At 41.2% G+C, this 18,451-nt stretch overlaps 1 protein-coding gene and 1 long non-coding RNA gene across 2 annotated transcripts in view; one reads left to right on the top strand and one right to left on the bottom strand.

Annotated features, from left to right (window-relative positions):
- Positions 1 to 3,612, top strand: part of LOC126092048 (uncharacterized) — a 124,475-nt gene extending 120,863 nt beyond the window's left edge. The window contains exon 4 of the long non-coding RNA XR_007521297.1: positions 3,531 to 3,612. This is a non-coding gene — a long non-coding RNA (uncharacterized LOC126092048). The remainder of the gene's footprint in view (positions 1 to 3,530) is intronic.
- Positions 1 to 18,451, bottom strand: part of LOC126092046 (protein unc-80 homolog) — a 1,190,994-nt gene that overhangs the window by 106,425 nt on the left and 1,066,118 nt on the right. Inside the window, exons 58-59 of the mRNA XM_049907452.1 lie at positions 17,230 to 17,353; positions 3,390 to 3,599 (exon numbers count right to left, since the gene is read on the bottom strand). Coding sequence (XP_049763409.1) covers positions 3,390 to 3,599; positions 17,230 to 17,353 — 334 coding nt within the window. The remainder of the gene's footprint in view (positions 1 to 3,389; positions 3,600 to 17,229; positions 17,354 to 18,451) is intronic.

The following is an 18,451-nucleotide window of genomic DNA, read 5'->3' as shown; positions in this document are numbered from 1 at the left end:
TCGACTGGTATGTTGGGGCCATTCATTCCTAAGCCCCTTCAACGCCAGGTCTTTGACAAACTACACACATTAGCACACCCCGGTGTCAAAGCTTCCATCCGTCTGGTAGCTGAACGGTTTGTCTGGAGAGACATGCGCCGTGACTGTCAGTCTTGGGCAAGGGCATGCATGTTGTGTCAACAGAACAAACTTTCCAGGCACACTTCCCCACCCCTTGGCTGTTTTGCCCAAACCCCAGGCCGGTTTCACCATGTTCATGTCGACCTCGTAGGCCCTTTGCCCCCCTCTGAGGATTTCCGTTACTTGTTTACAGCTATTGACAGGATGACTCAGTGGGCTGAGGCTGTGCCTATTCCGAACATTACCTCTGAGACAGTAAGTCAAGCATTCTTAGATTCGTGGATCTCTAGATTTGGCTCACCTGTTTACCTCACCACTGACCAGGGGTGACAATTCGAGTCTTCAGTTTTCTCTGACCTATGTAAAATGTGTGGTATTGTCAAAATTCATACTTCTGCATACCACCCCCAAAGCAATTGGCTTGTCGAGCGATGGCATCGCACCTTAAGGTCTGCCCTGTGTTGCCATGACTCACTATGGACAGAGGCACTGCCCTTCGTGCTTCTTGGCCTTCGTGCGACTTTCAAGGAAGACCTCAAGGGTTCCGTAGCCGAGTTTGTGTATGGCCAACCTCTGGTTTGGCCTGGAGAATTAAGTCACTCCCACCCCACTTCCACGGCCCTCTGAACTCCCTTCACTTCTCGAGCGGGTGCGCTTGCACTGCAGCAAAATTCAGCCGCCACCTCGGCTGCTCATACACCTCCGCGCGTGTACGTACCGCGCACGCTAGACTCTTGTGAGTACGTGTTTCTCAGAGACTACTCAGCCAAAGCCCCGCTTCAGTCGCCCTACATAGGTCCTTACAAGGTCGTCAAACGCTCTGAGCATAACATGGATCTCCTCATAAAAGACTCTGTAACCACGGTCTCACTCAACCGAGTGAAACCAGCTTTCATTGAGCCTCAGGTGAACCTCCCTGATTCTGCCCCTGTTTCTCCCACTCCTGCTTCGAGCGGCCATCCATCTTCCCATACCATGCATTCGGGTATTGATTCTCCACAGCGTGCTTCTCTGCCGACCACTGCTCCTTCTCTGCATTCATCTAATTCCAGTGGCCAATCTTTTCGGGGCTTCACTCCTCACAGCTCTCGCAGTCGAACTGCCAACCACTCGGATTCTACTATTGTGTTACCATCTTCATGTGACAGCTCTTTCTCACGCCGTTCAAGCCATGCTGGCTCCTCGTTGCCTTCGGTCACGCTCCCTCGTCTGTCAGCTGATCGCCCGAGGTTGTCTCCTGCGCAGTCCAGTGCACCTGCCCCCCCCCTCTTAGCAGATGCTTCCCCCTGCCATGGCTTTCCCACACCTCCATGCCTCCCTACCATTGCTTGTACAGGTGCCACCCAAGAATTCACAACACATGTACACCCTAATGACATACATAAATTATCTGTTGTCGTAGGTGGTGATACGGTATGTGTGGTACTCGCGTGTGACAATGTTGAAGGAGGAAGTGCAGAATCTCGTGTGGTGTGCCACTTTAAATTGAGCAGAAGTGCTGCATGTGGCAATTTGCATGCCTTTGTTAGGCCTTCTGGCAAGGTGATTCTCTGCCTGCCGGCTGACGAAGTGCTACACCTCCACTCCAGGACGGGACGTCGTCTTCAGCCGCCGGTGTCGCTTGCTGTCTTCGCCGTCGACGTACCGGGTTTCACCCCCCGGTCTCCTACCAGTCGACCACTTCTGCCTGACACAGAAGAACTGTACGTTACCTTCCTAACTTCTCACCCCCCCCCCCCCCCCAATTCACAGGGACCGTACTCCATAATGTGCGGGAGGGGGGGGGGGGGGGCGCTATGTGGCGTAGAGCACCATAAATATCGATATTTGTTCAGTGCGTAAGTGTGCTATCGTTGAGGAGAGGGCTTTGGGCAGGATGTTGGACGCTAACGGCAGTTAGCCTCCGGACTTGTATCTGTGTAGAAGCTAAGTGTGAATAAATCTGTATCTGAGAGAATTCTAGTTGTTTACCTACGACTATTTCATATTCCCTCAAAGTAGTCTGCCCCCTTACCTGAGGCTATGTGTGTGTGTGTGTGCAGGAAACACACAGTCAGTGCCTCATACTGTCAAAGACTTTGTTCTCTGGTGGTAGGACTGCAAAGGTGCCGCTTCTGAGGTTCACTGAGCAACTACCTGTAAGGAATGTAGCAGCTCTCATTTTGGAATTTGATGTTAATTTCCTCGAGAGGAGTGTGCAAACCAGCTGCCCAATAATTCCCCTGGCAAAATGTGGAGTGGTTTTTGGTCAACATCAACATGTGAGTTATGTAACCTGCAGGTTCAATCAACAGAAATGCTCTCTCTCTCAAATACAAACACACACACACACACACACACACACACACACACATTTTCCTTTAGAAGAAGAGCTCAGATGGCTAATGAGTCTTAAGCAAAGAAGGAAGGCTTAAAGATGGAAGGAATAAATAGAATTCCTACACAAAATGAAACTAACTTGAAGACAGTAGTTTGGAAAGGAAAGTGGAGGTAGATGGGGATGAGATGGGAGGTATGATACTGTGGGAAGAATTTGAAAGACCAATGATAGATCTAATTCAAAACTAGGTATCAAGAGTAGATGACATTCCCTCAAATACTGAGTTCCTCCGGAGAATGAACAATAACAAAACTATTCCGTCTGGTTTTTACGATATACGAGACAGGTGAAATACCTTCAAACTTTAAGAATATAACAATCCCCATGCCAAGGAGGGGAGATGCTGAAAAATGTATATAATACTGAACCATCAGTTTAAAAACAGATAGTTGCAAAATACCAACACGAACTATTTACAGAAGAATTGAAAGACTGGAAGAAGCCAACTTCATGGAAGATCGGTTTGCCTGCTGGAGAAAAGTAAAAACTGGTAAGGCAATACTGAGTCTACAGTTTCTAATAAAAGACAAACTGAAAAAAAGCAAACCAACATTTATAGTATTTGTAGATTTGACTATGGTGGCTGTAAGGGACTCTTTGAAATTCCAAAGATAGCAGGGATAAAATATAGGACACAATAGTTTATCTACAAATTGTTCAAAAATCAAAAGGCAGTTGTAAGAGCTGAAGAACGTGAAAGGGACACCATAGTTGAGAAGGATGTGAAACAGGGCTGTAGCTTGTCACCTATATTATTCAACCTGTATGGTGAGAAAGCAGTAAAGCAACTAAAGAAAAAGTTGGAAGGGAAACATGTTCTAATATTAATTGGCAACTTTTTGTAAGAGACACTTAATACCAGAATGTTGTCATATACTATTGTACTTACCCAGAAATGCCACTTGGTAGAGTGACATTGATATTTTTGTTGACTTCTTATTTTCTCTGTTGCCATAGCTATGACTTCCAGTGCGAGTTTCTGAAGTTGATTTGATGTTCTGTGTGGTAACTGGTGCTGTCTTTGTCGCAGGGGGGCAAAGGGCATGGAGAACAACAGTCAGCATGAAACTAATGTCAACTTGTCGCAGACGTGGTGCATCTACAAAACAGTGAGGAAATGAAGTTGTTCCGAAAACTTTATCAACATTAAAAACTCATTAATTTGTTGCATGATCAAAATATGATAAGAAGAGACTGAAAAATAAAAAAGTAAAATAAAAGCTAAGGCTACCATTTTCACACAATATGCTTTGCTTTATAGTTCATCACGTAACAATATAATGACTAATTCTTTTTTAGAGTTCCAGCAGTCACAGCTTTATTTTGTGTGATTCACACACTTATTGTTTACATAATCATTATCTACAAGAAATGAAAACTGAATCATAAACATCAATACACAAATAAGTTCATAATAATGTTCTATAAAAATGTAAAATGGTATTAAAAGGAAAATACTCACTATGTGTGATATGTGTTACATTAGGAGCTTAAGTGGCAAAGACAAAATGGAAATGATGTGTAAATACAGATTATGAAGTGTGGATTTTTCTATAGGTTTGAAATCACAGAATAAAAGCAAGATTGTTGCAACTGACATCAGATTGAGCAAACAAGTATATTTAAAGTAAGTACATTCTTTAATATGTAACTGATAACAAGTGTAAATTTGTTATGTAATAGTCTATGGTGATTGACTCACCCATAAAAACATCTACTACTTTTCTGAGTGTGCTGCCATCTCAAACAAAAACAACTACAATGCATTTATGTCTTCAACTTGTCCATACTTCAGGGAGATCTCAGCAGCTCTACAAATATAGGGTGTACATAAAGTCCAGGAACACTTTCAATTATCTATTGCACAAGAACCATACATATGTCATTTTGAACAGAAACCATGAAAGTTTTTTTTCATGTACACCACCAGAGTGTAGTTTGTTGATTTGCCGATAGTCATAACTAGTCGCAAACATGGTGCGTTCAGGTGCGGAGCGAGCTTTCTGTGTGTTGGACTTTGACAAAACCAGGTGTGCTACAGCTGTTCAACGGATGTTTAGAACCAAGTATGGTAAGATGCCACCAACAAGGAAGGCCACTTACTACTGGCATAACAAATTCATTATGACGGGTTGCTTATGCCCCGCAAGGTGAAGCAGACATGCCAGTGTCAGTGAAGTGAATGTGGAGTGCGTACGAGAGACATTCATACGGAGTCCAAAGAAATTGGTGTGTTGTGCATCCCATGAACTCTAAATCATTCCAATGACAGTGTGGAAAGTCCTGCAACAGAAGCTGTCTATGAAACCATTAAAATTGAAAATGACAAAGACAAGCATTTTGAATTTTGTTTGCAGTTGCAACAATTAAATGAGGAAGGGGAAGGCACTGTTGATTGCTTAATTTTTAGCGATGAAGCCACTTTTCGCACTATTGGGAAAGTGATCAGGCATAATTATTGAATCTGGGGTACAAAGCATCCACATGAATGCATTGAATTTGAGCATGATTCCCCAAAGGTAAATGTTTTTTGTACCTTGTTACATCAAAAACTGTATGGGCCATTCTTCTTTGCCGAGACCACTGTCACTGGATATTCCCATTTGGACATGTTGCAGCAATGACTGATGCCTCAAATGCAATTGGACTCTCCTTTCATCTTACAGCAGGATGGGGCTCCACCCCATTTTCATTGTGAAGTTCCTGGGTACTTGAACATGGAGCTACCGCATTGATGGATCGGCCGTGCTGCAGAAGGGGACAGCTGTTTCATGAAATGGTCTCCCCGATCACCAGATCTCACTCCATGTGACTTTTTTCTGTGGGGACACATTAAAGATCTGGTGTATGTACCGCATCTACCATGTGATGTAACACAGCTTCAGTAGCGAATACGGGAAGCGACTGCCACAGTCGACAATGCCACGCTAGGACAGGTATGGCAAGAATTTGAACACCATATTGATGTCTGCCGGGTCACTCACTAATGGTTTGCATATTGAATGTTTGTATGACATCTGTATAATGTTTAGTACTTGTGCAATAAATAATTGAAAGTGTTCCTAGACTTTATGTACACCCTGTATGTCCAGTAGTAATAAAGGCAACAACAACGTAAAGAAAATTAGAAGAATCTGAAGTTTATTGGCTCACTTATATACATTAACGATTTTCTTTAAATACAGAAATAATTCATTCAATTCAGTCCACAATTCCACATTGTATGATTTATCAGAGTTCATGTAATGTGATCGGACTGAAGGCTTTCTATTAAACAGAACTCAGTAACCACTACCGCCAAGCTGCAGCAGCCAACTGACTTCTACTGCTCCTCCAAGATTCTCTATGCATTATGGTCTTTGGCTACATAGCATACATCCGTACTGCTCCTGTCTGTGTTCCAATGGTATCTGTTAGCACATGATTCATTTTCTTTATCTTCCCTTATTTTTCAAATCCAGAAAATATCCTTGGTCCATTTAGCACAAGATTGTCTGGTTATGTCATGCCCAACTCCATTCATTCTCATTACAGTCATAAATACATCTTCAACTACCGTCATTTCCCTGGTCTAGTTAATTATTCATGTGTTTCTGCTAGTAAATTCCAACATACATCTTTCCATTTCCTGATGATTCACCTTCATTTCCAAATGGCTTTCACATTTAAAGACATGTCACACTGCGACAACTCAAAACTGACAACGTGCACTGATTGTAAACTTTCTGTTACAAACACATTCAATGCTGAATTTGAAAAATCTGTTTATTATCAAAGTACTCCAAACCATTTTCACTCCTCTGTTTGCTTCCTTTGCGTCCACAGAGTAGTTGTAATCAAATTCCTTGAATGTAAAAATTCAATTGATTCCATGACTACACTGTTAATTTGTAGTATTTTTCAATGTGTTGATTACACTTGGTTTCATTATTATTACAATTCATTAACAGGCCTCAGTTTAGTTTCATTGATAATGGATATTGTGGTTGGTTGTTAAGATGGAATAATCACTTCATATTCTTTGAAGATCTCAAAATACATTTCTGTAGTCCAACACATTACTCTCACAGATTTGCAATATCGTATTTACTTGAATCTAAGCCGCACCTGAAAAATGAGACTCGAAATCAAGGGAAAAAAAATTTCCCAAATCTAAGCCGCACCTGAAATTTGAGACTCGAAATTCAAGGGAGAGAAAAGTTTTAGGCCGCATCTCCAAATCGAAGCAAAGTTGGTCCATTGTAATATGAGACACAATTTAGGTCGAATGAATGACGATATAGCTACAGTAGTTTGGTGCAAGTCGTAAGCTTAGCAGTTAAGCTTTACCAGGTAGCCATTGCTATGCGTCACTCGCTTCGTCCGTATTTATACGGGTACACTTCCTTTTTCACGTGCTTCGTCTGGTTTGAATCGATTGCTTATTTTTCTTTGATCTGATAAGTGCTATTCTCTTTGTTATAGGTGTTTACGTCACTCTAAGCTCAAAATGCGTTATTGTACTGAGTCATGTATTGTTTGTCGCATTCTGATAATGTGTGTTTACGACCTGTCGTCCCTCGCGGCACGGTTTGCTTTTGTGCGCGCTACCGCCGCTTGTGGGAGGGGGAAAAAAAAAAAAAAAAAAAAAACGAATTGTCTCATTAGCAAAACAATGGCAAGAGACTGCTATTTGTTGTTACTTAAACTGCTGCTTTTTTGATAATGATCAACAAGAACCAAATAATATACTGCGTATGATAGATGTTCTGAACGAGAGTTTAGCTAAAATTTTTCGCCGTTTGAAAATCTTTGCAGACGCCTCTTTTGTACATTACATTCTGCACAGAATCTTAGATTTAAAAATCTAGTCAATTGCCGTGCTTCATTTCGGACTGTATCACTATTAGGCATAAGAATAATACGAGTATAAACATGACATGATATGTATATTCTTCCGCATTTGCTGTTGTCTCACACTAGTTTCGTAGTTTATTAGGCAGACAGGATTTAAATGGGATAGCAGCAAACATGAAAGAATACATGGCAAAATGTTTATATTCGTATTATTCTTATGGTGAAGAGAATACTGCATGTGATTCACAATTCATAAAAGTTCCTATTAGCAAGCATCTCTTCTCACAGGTAGGAAAAAATTCAGAACGTAAAGTTGGCCATATTGACAAACATCCCAAACAGTCTTGCCAGTACATTGAAATGCTGCTATATTCGAAGATGAACAATACGGAATTTGTATTTACTTCGTTGGATAATGTATGAAAATGTAGTGGTTGAAACTCGGGGCGGAGAAAAAAAGCTCGTCTTCCACCTTTTTTTAATTTATTTACTGACTCAGAGGTTTTGGCACCAGTATTTATCTTTATGCCTGCAAAGCATGCCTGTGTAGCGCTACATATATTCAATGGCACAAGTTAGTTGTGGCGGCACCTACCAACATTTTTCAGAACTTTCGCTTACTATGCACTCGATTCTAAGCTGCAGGCGGTTTTTTGGAATACAAAAACCGGAAAAAAAGTGCAGCTTAGATTTGAGTAAATATGGTAATTCCGCAGGCACATTTACATCTATTCCTATTTTTATACTTCTCACGTTTTTTAAGGTATGTGATGAAGGGAACATTTACAGGCAGTACCTAAGAAGAATTGTTGTCTGTCAGGTCGCTTATATATTGTGAACAGTAATTGTCCTATGCTCGACATGACTTTTACTCATTAAGAATGTCACACTGGAATCGACATATTCTTGCATAATTTGTGTGATGTCCCCATTTCTTCTTCTTCCTCATTCTAACAAACAATCTTATCATCACTAATTCTGTAACTATTCCTGCCAGTGTCAAAATGTATTCTCCAGTGAACTTCACTAACCCTGCCACAATCACCGGTTTAGTTATGCCACGTTTATTCTCTGGTTAGGTGTTATTACATGTTTGTACAATGCATTTTCTGTGCTACTCCCAGAATAGAACTTTAACAGTTGCTAGACGGGGACTGTACAACTGGCCCTTACTAGTGTAGCAGTCTGGCCAAAAATTTTCTGTCAAAATTTCATTTTCTTGGATACATCGAGAAGATAATATGTAATCTTTCTTACCTTTTATTCCTGTTATTCATTTATTTACACTGTGGTAGTGTGCATCTATGGATTTCGCTAGTAATTATAACAATGCTGATCATTCGCAAACACAGTCAACCAAATAAACAGTGAATGGCATTCACACGTTCAGCTTTATTCCACTCAGCTTGTATAGCCACATCCCCTTTTGCCTGCAGGAAAGTTTATTTCTTGATGCGAAGGGAATTCGCCTGACAGAGATATCATGTACACTATGCACACATTTAAAAATCAACTTATGATTCATTCAGAAATTGACTTAGAATTGGTTCAAAAACCAGCAGGGATGCATTTCAAAAACATATGAATAATTGATAGAGCAATGTGCGCTGGATGCTAGGCACTTTGTGAAACAAGTTTTTTTTCCCCTCAAGAATCTGAATCCCCCCCTATCCGTTGAAAATGTCACCCGGGGTAGATACCCAGGTTTGTTGCCTGCCCCCTAGATCCGGGCCTGTTGCGCATGCGTGAATCTGGCAGATTATGGTAGGTGCGCTAGTAAATATTTCCGGGTAGCATCTGGCTGCTTGCTGCTATTGCTTATACAGCTAACTGCCACACTCCTGTAGCCAGAAGCGGGAGAAGCTACTACTCATATGCGACTCAACTGCACGTGCTTATGAGCTCAATCGCAACTGCTCAAACGAATCTAATGTAAACAGTTGAGACGTCATGCTCATTGGAGGCAATTTGTTTTTATGCAGCATTGCATAGTCTTCCTAAAGCCTTTGACACATTTTGCTGTTGGCAGATGCTTGTATGAGCACTGTGTTTTGTTGTTGTATATGGTGCATTTCCTTGAAACTTGAGTTTTATTTTCGTCTTTTTTCTCTCATTCATGTTTTATTGCTGCAGTAGCAAGGTACAGTAATATCCTTTGTTAGAGTATTGGTTCTTACCAGTTTAAATTACAAAAATTTAACCAAAAATTAAAACAATGAAAAATTCTGGGTTTTCCCCAGTTTTCTCTCGGATGAAAAAATTCCCAGGTTTTTCCCAGTTCTACCGGGTTGTATACACCCTGTCTTCTGAGTTTAAACACTTCCTCTGGCCACCAAACTCCCCAGACATGAACATTAATGAGCATATCTGTGATGCCATACAACGTGCTGTTCAGAAGAGATCTCCACCCCCTTGTGCACTTCAGATTCATTGTGTTACTTCCCTCCAGCACTAATTCAGACATTAGTCGAGTCCTTGCCACATCATGTTGCACCACTTCTGCATGCTCATGGGGGCCCTACACAATATCAGGCAGGTATACCAGTTTCTTTGGCTCTCCAGTGTATATCAAATAAGTCTAGACTGAAGCCCCAAAATGACTATTGCTGCCAGTAACAAGGCAAATCATAGATTGCTAATCAAATTTTCCACTGATACTTGAGCATACCACTACACTGCTCAACACAAGTATAAGAGATCTCAAGGAATAAACAACTATTTACAAACATCATCACGTACAGCATCCTCGGTGAAATGATTGTGTGTTGCTATTAGTTCAGTTTTTTAGTTTTTACATGCAATAATGTGCAATTAATTTTCCCATGTTTAGTTACTTTAATTCAATTACTTGTGTTTGCTTATCAGGGGGCTAGGATTATGTGTAGCTTTCACTGGTCTATATGATTATGATCTGTGTCTGCTGCGAGATCCTGAATGAAGATTTAACTGCTGTCAATGAATTACTGGAAGCTGCATTTGGCAACTTTTGATTATCTGTGAATTGGATTGGTGTGGATCATCAGGGTACCTCCTGTTGTCACAAACATGTCATGAAGCCTCCCAGTTTCTTCTAGTGCAATGTCTGATGGAGGACCCAAATCTACCAACCTCCACCACCTCTAAGAACCAGCTGCAAAGGAGTGACCCCTTATCATATGTTAGTATCCCGGACTGGAAAAACTGAACCACATCCTTCATCAGGACTTTGATTACCTGTCATCAAGCCTTGAAATGAGGGACATCCTATCTGAGATCCTTTCCACTCCTCTTAAAGTGATGTTTGGTTACACACCCAACCCCTACAACCTTGTAATCCACCCCTATGCCAATCCAAATCCCAACCCCTAGCCACAGGGATCACATCCCTGAGGGAGACCCAGGTGCAAGACCTGCCAATTCATCCACCAAGCACTTACTACTCCAGTCCTATCACAGGTTTATCCTACCCCATCAGAGGCTGGGCCCCCTGTGAAATCAGCCATGTCATATACTAGCACTGCTGCAGTCACTGCAGACCTTTTTTATATTGGTATGACTACCAACCACCCGTCCACCAGGATGAACAGCCACTGCCAAACTGTAGCCAAGAGCCGAGTGGAGGGTCTGAATCAGAGGCTGAGACGGTTCTGCAACCGTGTGGGCTGCAGATTCCTCGACTTGCGCCATAGGGTGGTGGGGTTTCGGGTTCCGCTGGATAGGTCAGGAGTTCACTACACGCAACAAGCGGCTACACGGGTAGCAGGGGTTGTGTGGCGTGGGCTGGGCGGTTTTTTAGGTTAGATGGCCTTGGCCAGTACAGAAAGGGCAACAGCTTCAACGGGTGTGGGGCAAAGTCAGGACATGCGGGGACCAAGCAGCAATCGGTATTGTAATTGTAAACTGTTGAAGCTGCGTTGGTAAAGTACCGGAACTTCAAGCGCTGATAGAAAGCACCGAAGCTGAAATCGTTATAGGTACAGAAAGCTGGCTGAAGCCAGAGATAAATTCTGCCAAAATTTTTACAAAGGTACAAACAGTGTTTAGAAAGGATAGATTGCATGCAACCGGTGGTGGAGTGTTCGTCGCTGTTAGTAGTAGTTTATCCTGTAGTGAAGTAGAAGTGGATAGTGCCTGTGAATTATTATGGATGGAGGTTACACTCAACAACCGAGCTAGGTTAATAATTGGCTCCTTTTACCGACCTCCCGACTCAGCAGCAATAGTGGCAGAACAACTGAGAGAAAATTTGGAATACATTTCACATAAATTTTCTCAGCATGTTATAGTCTTAGGTGGAGATTTCAATTTACCAGATATAGACTGGGACACTCAGATGTTTAGGACGGGTGGTAGGGACAGAGCATCGAGTGACATTATACTGAGTGCACTATTCGAAAATTACCCCGAGCAATTAAACAGAGAACCGACTCGTGGAGATAACATCTTGGACCTACTGATAACAAACAGACCCGAACTTTTCGACTCTGTAAGCGCAGAACAGGGAATCAGTGATCATAAGGCCGTTGCAGCATCCCTGAATATGGAAGTAAATAGGAATATAAAAAAAGGGAGGAAGGTTTATCTGTTTAGCAAGAGTAATAGAAGGCAGATTTCAGACTACCTAACAGATCAAAACGAAAATTTCTGTTCCGACACTGACAATGTTGAGTGTTTATGGAAAAAGTTCAAGGCAATCGTAAACTGCGTTTTAGACAGGTACGTGCCGAGTAAAACTGTGAGGGACGGGAAAAACCCACCGTGATACAACAACAAAGTTAGGAAACTACTGCGAAAGCAAAGAGAGCTTCACTCCAAGTTTAAACGCAGCCAAAACCTCTCAGACAAACAGAAGCTAAACGATGTCAAAGTTAGCGTAAGGAGGGCTATGCGTGAAGCGTTCAGTGAATTCGAAAGTAAAATTCTATGTACCGACTTGACAGAAAATCCTAGGAAGTTCTGGTCTTACGTTAAATCAGTAAGTGGATCGAAACAGCATATCCAGACACTCCGGGATGATGAAGGCATTGAAACAGAGGATGACACGCGTAAAGTTGAAATACTAAACACCTTTTTCCAAAGCTGTTTCACAGAGGAAGACCACACTGCAATTCCTTCTCTAAATCCTCGCACAAACGAAAAAATGGCAGACATCGAAATAAGTGTCCAAGGAATAGAAAAGCAACTGGAATCACTCAACAGAGGAAAGTCCACTGGACCTGACGGGATACCAATTCGATTCTACACAGAGTACGCGAAAGAACTTTCCCCCCTTCTAACAGCCGTGTACCGCAAGTCTCTAGAGGAATGGAAGGTTCCAAATGATTGGAAAAGAGCACAGGTAGTCCCAGTCTTCAAGAAGGGTCGTCGAGCAGATGCGCAAAACTATAGACCTATATCTCTGACGTCGATCTGTTGTAGAATTTTAGAACATGTTTTTTGCTCGAGTATCATGTCGTTTTTGGAAAACCAAAATCTACTATGTCGGAATCAACATGGATTCCGGAAACAGCGATCGTGTGAGACCCAACTCGCTTTATTTGTTCATGAGACCCAGAAAATATTAGATACAGGCTCCTAGGTAGATGCTATTTTCCTTGACTTCTGGAAGGCGTTCGATACAGTTCCGCACTGTCGCCTGATAAACAAAGTAAGAGCCCACGGAATATCAGACCAGCTGTGTGGCTGGATTGAAGAGTTTTTAGCAAGCAGAACACAGCATGTTGTTATCAATGGAGAGACGTCTACAGACGTTAAAGTAACCTCTGGCGTGCCACAGGGGAGTTTTATGGGACCATTGCTTTTCACAATATATATAAATGACCTAGTAGATAGTGTCGGAAGTTCCATGCGGCTTTTCGCGGATGATGCTGTAGTATACAGAGAAGTTGCAGCATTAGAAAATTGTAGCGAAATGCAGGAAGATCTGCATTGGATAGGCACTTGGTGCAGGGAGTGGCAACTGACCCTTAACATAGACAAATGCAATGTGTTGCGAATACATAGAAAGAAGGATCCTTTATTGTATGATTATATGATAGCAGAACAAACACTGGTAGCAGTTACTTCTGTAAAATATCTGGGAGTATGCGTGCGGAACGATTTGAAGTGGAATGATCATATAAAATTAATTGTTGGGAAGGCGGGTACCAGGTTGAGATTCATTGGAAGAGTCCTTAGAAAATGTAGTCCATCAACAAAGGAGGTGGCTTACAAAACACTCGTTCGACCTATACTTGAGTATTGCGCATCAGTGTGGGATCCGTACCAGATCGGGTTGACGGAGGAGATAGAGAAGATCCAAAGAAGAGCGGCGCGTTTCGTCACAGGGTTATTTGGTAACCGTGATAGCGTTACGGAAATTTTTAACAAACTCAAGTGGCAGACTCTGCAAGAGAGGCGCTCTGCATTGCGGTGTAGCTTGCTCGCCAGGTTTCGAGAGGGTGCGTTTCTGGATGAGGTATCGAATATATTGCTTCCCCCTACTTATACCTCCCGAGGAGATCACGCATGTAAAATTAGAGAGATTAGAGCGCGCACGGAGGCTTTCAGACAGTCGTTCTTCCCGCGAACCATACGCGACTGGAAAAGGAAAGGGAGGTAATGACAGTGGCACGTAAAGTGCCTTCCGCCACACACCGTTGGGTGGCTTGCGGAGTATAAATGTAGATGTAGATGTAGACCACCTTGTGGCACAACATGCAGCTGAACTTAATATGCTTGATTTCAATGGTTGCTTCACAACATGGACCACCTGGATGTTCCCCTCCATCACCAGCTTCTCTGAACTGTGTAGATGTGAGTTATCCTTACAAACATTCTGTAGTGATTTGAGAATTTCTAAAAATGGTTCAAATGGCTCTGAGCACTATGGGACTCAACTGCTGTGGTCATAAGTCCCCTAGAACTTAGAACTACTTAAACCTAACTAACCTAAGGACAGCACACAACACCCAGCCATCACGAGGCAGAGAAAATCCCTGACCCCGCCGGGAATCGAACCCGGGAACCCGGGCGTGGGAAGCGAGAACGCTACCGCACGACCACGAGATGCGGGCTGAGAATTTCTGTGTAAATTGTAGAACCACTCAGCCTTCTACCATCTTGAACACACGATATTCTGGATATGAGTGCGGGTTGGTAGAATCCTGCCTACTGCGTGTCATATGTTTGTGTGTGCAGGTTTAAAATCAGTCGCGGGAAGAAAGTAGACGCAGCAGTCAGACAGCACTGACAAGTACCTGTTGGGCAATCCATAGCTGTTTTAGTGAGTGTGTAAGGAAGAACAATAGTATCCAAGCCAACTTTCTTTTAACTACAACTCAATTTGTTTCTAATATCCATCTGTACAAGAGACATGCAGGAAGTTGCACATTCATGTGGAAAGTGAAATTTTTATTGTTAGTTGATGAAAAGTAAAGTTAATATGTCTACTTATTTTATATGTAGAAAGAGTTTAAAATTTCTATACCTAGCGTTATTTGACGGAGAAGAAGTCAAGAGGGTTTCCAGCAGCAAGCTATTCAGTAAAGAAGAGTGGCCGCAAATTCGAAGTAAGTCACCTCGTAAAGAAGTGGAAGGTGGTTTGGGGGAATAAGCCGATATAACTCAGATCCACTCTCACACTCAAAGTCATCAGAACGTTGGAATTCTCTGCTCCTGAAATGATCCTGGCCTCAACCTACAGCAATCTACTGTCCTCCCACCCTCCACCCAACAATTTCTGCTCCCTCTGTCCTATCACCTCCTCCATATTCATGTCCCCTCATCCTCACTGTGAGTCACCCTCTACCAATGCACCCATGCATCTTTCCACTTTCCTACTCCTCTCCTTTTTCAGTTCCCATCCCCATGGCTCACAGCATCCTGAAGCATTTACTAGCAGTCTCGTCATGCCTCCATCTAGTCCCTGTGTGCTCTGCCAGACAATGCTCTTCTCCCACTCCAAATTGCTGCTTTCATTCAAAATGACACTCGCATTCTGGTACAAGCTACGAGAGATGGCATTTGCTCACTTGTATGAAAGTGCGTGTTTTCTTTTCTGAAGAAGCCTTTGATTGAAACCTAATGTGTAACTGTCTTTTCATTGCACCTATCAGTAATCAACGTGTCATCTTTATGGTGAGTAGCACTCTATCTTTTCCTAACATTAGTGAGCTTCCATTGCTTAATCTTTGGGAGAAGTGATTATTTTACCTCAAAGACTGTTAGATAAATGTAGGGATTTGGTATCTGCAAAAGATTAAATAATTCTGCAGGCATCATTGTATTCTCACACCAGGATCATGAGAAAATGATAATAAAGAAATCAGAGTATGTACCAAGGCATGTAGACAGTAATTTTCCCTTCCTCCATAAGAAAGTGGAATAGGACAAAAATTAATTAATACTGATACAAAGTACTGTCAGAGATAGACCATGGATTATAGGCCATACACCAAGGTGACAAAGTCATGGAATAGCAACATACACATACACAGATAGCAGTAGTATCTCATACATAAGGTATAAAAGGGTAGTGCACTGATGGAGCTGTTATTTGTACTCAGGTGATTCAAGTGAAAAGGTTTCCAATGTGATTATGGTCGCACAACAGGAATTAACAGACTTTAAATGCAGAATGTTAGTTGGAATTAGATGCATGGGACATTACATTTCAGGGAATTCAATATTCGATACCCACAGTGCCAAGAGTGTGCCAAGAATAACAAATATCAGGTATTACCTCTCACCACAGACAATTCAGTGACTTAAGGACTTTACTTCATGACCAAGAGCAATGGCATTTGCATAGTGTTGTCAGTGCTAACAGACAAGCAACACTGTGTGAAATAACTGCTGAAACCAATATGGGACATATGACATATGTATTCATTATGACTATTGTTAACGGGAAATTACAGCAGATGCCTGACGTGAATGCTTTTGTTAACAGTACGACATTGCCTACAGTGCCTCTCCTAGACCCTAGATGACTGGAAAACTGTGGTCTGGTCAGATGAGTCCTGATTTTAGCTGGTAAGAGCTGATGGCAGAGTTCAAGCATGGTGCAAACCCTATGAAGCCATGCACCAAAGTTGTCAACAGGCACTGTGCAAGCTGGTGGTGGTACTATAATGGTGAGGGCTGTATTTACATAAAATGGACTGGATTGTCCGGTCCAACTGAACGAATTAGCGAAAAGAAATGGTTATACTCAGCTACTTGTTGGAAACCACTTGCATCCATTCATGGCTTTCATGTTCCCAAACAACAATGGAATTTTTATGGATTACAATGTGCCATGTCACTGGGCCACAATTGTTTGTGATTGGTTTGAAGTACATTCTGGACAATTCAGGCGAATGCTCTGGTCAACCAGATAGCCTGATATGAACCATATTGAACATTTATGGTACATAATCGAGAGGTCAGTTCATGCACAAAATCCTGCACTGAGAACATTTTCGCAATTATGGACATCTATGGAGGCAGCATGGCTCAGAATTTCTGTAGGGGACTTCCAATGACTTGCTGAGTCCATGCCACATCGAACTGCTGCACTATGCCAAGCAAAAGGAGGTCTGACAAGATATTAGGAGATATCCCACGACTTTTATCACCTCAGTTTATATGTATCTTCACTAATTCATAGAATAAGGAGAAAATGGAAATACATATTACACTTATGAACAAGAAAAATAATAAGATAAAGATACAAAAATCAAAATTAAAGATGCTCATTGAAACAGAATGGATTCTTTTAGTCAATAAGTGAGCTTTAGCACTAAAGAGAAAGGGACAAGTAAAAGAAAATTGGAACAAATAACAGAAAGAGAGCATGCTGCAAAACATTAACAAAAGCATTACAAAAATAATGAGGGTACTATAGAATGTACTTTTCGTTTCTATTCACATTATTACGATAAACAATTTACCTTTCCTTCCACTTCCAACACGCAAACAGAGGGGCATGAGCAAATTCATCAACATATTTTCTGTTTTTTCTTGTGTTGGAAACACTGAGCTGCCGCCACAAACTTGTTCCAATGAATAGGTTTCCTGTAGACATATGGTAAGTTAATGTAAAAGTAATTCACAGATAATCCATGTCCAAACTGTATACTGATTTGACTTGTAATGAGTAATCTAGAAAAATTATGTTGACTCTGGAGCTGAAATAGCTTCATAGTTTTGATTTCATGGAAATAACACAATTTGAATTTTAAGATAATTACCTGCCGTTTCATTATTCTCTACTTTATGAAACCTCTGTCCCTACTTAGAAATGTTTCATGGTAACATGTACAACAAATTTTATTTCATCTTCATTCTGAGAAGATTTTTCAAATTATACTACTTGTCTTGGATATCACATACAAATAGAAAAAAAATACAGTGCTGAATTGGGGAAGAAAACAAATTATCTGCGTGCATACTATCATTTTATCTTCTTGAAAATTTCATTGTCTTGTATCAGAATACAACCTTTTTAACACACATTTCCTAAGAATGACATTCTGTTTTCCCGAGGGTTATCTACGAGATACAATTTCACTCAAATAGCACCAAACAACTGAAGAAAATTAGGTGTTCTTTTCAATCAGAAAACAAAGTGAAAAAGCCTAGAGAAAGATACAAAAATCAAAATAACGAAAGGAAGGGTGAGTAAAAAAAGGTATTATCAGTATACTGTTGGACAGAAATTATGTTGTTCGTCAGCATTCCTTTTTTTTTCAGCAGAAAGAAGTAATTAAGCAGTCATAAAATTATTATGAAGATTACTTATTTATCAAAAAATTCATGTATTATTATTGGACAGGCAGCCAACAAATTGGCAGCTAGGAAAAAAAAAATTCATGAGACCTTCTATCATTCTATGAACTCTATTTATTACACAGTGAATGTTGAACAGAGGGTTAATATAGATGTGAGTGTGTAACAGCTCTTGTTCAGGTAAATTGTTACATAGGTTTATGTAAGTATATTTTCAATACAGTAATGTAATGAGAGTAGTTAGAAACTGTTAACTCAGAGAAGCATATATTAGAAAGTAAAATAACTCATTTCCTAGATGAACAGTTGTTTTGTGTGATGAACAAAATGAGTACAGAATATATTTTTACAAGGAGAGAGATGATTAATCGTGTAAGGTATTGT

Source organism: Schistocerca cancellata, chromosome 7 (genome assembly GCF_023864275.1).
Source record: "Schistocerca cancellata isolate TAMUIC-IGC-003103 chromosome 7, iqSchCanc2.1, whole genome shotgun sequence".
Lineage (NCBI taxonomy): Eukaryota > Metazoa > Arthropoda > Insecta > Orthoptera > Acrididae > Schistocerca > Schistocerca cancellata.
Note: the sequence above shows the minus strand (reverse complement) of the source record. Positions and strands in the feature narration are given on the sequence as shown.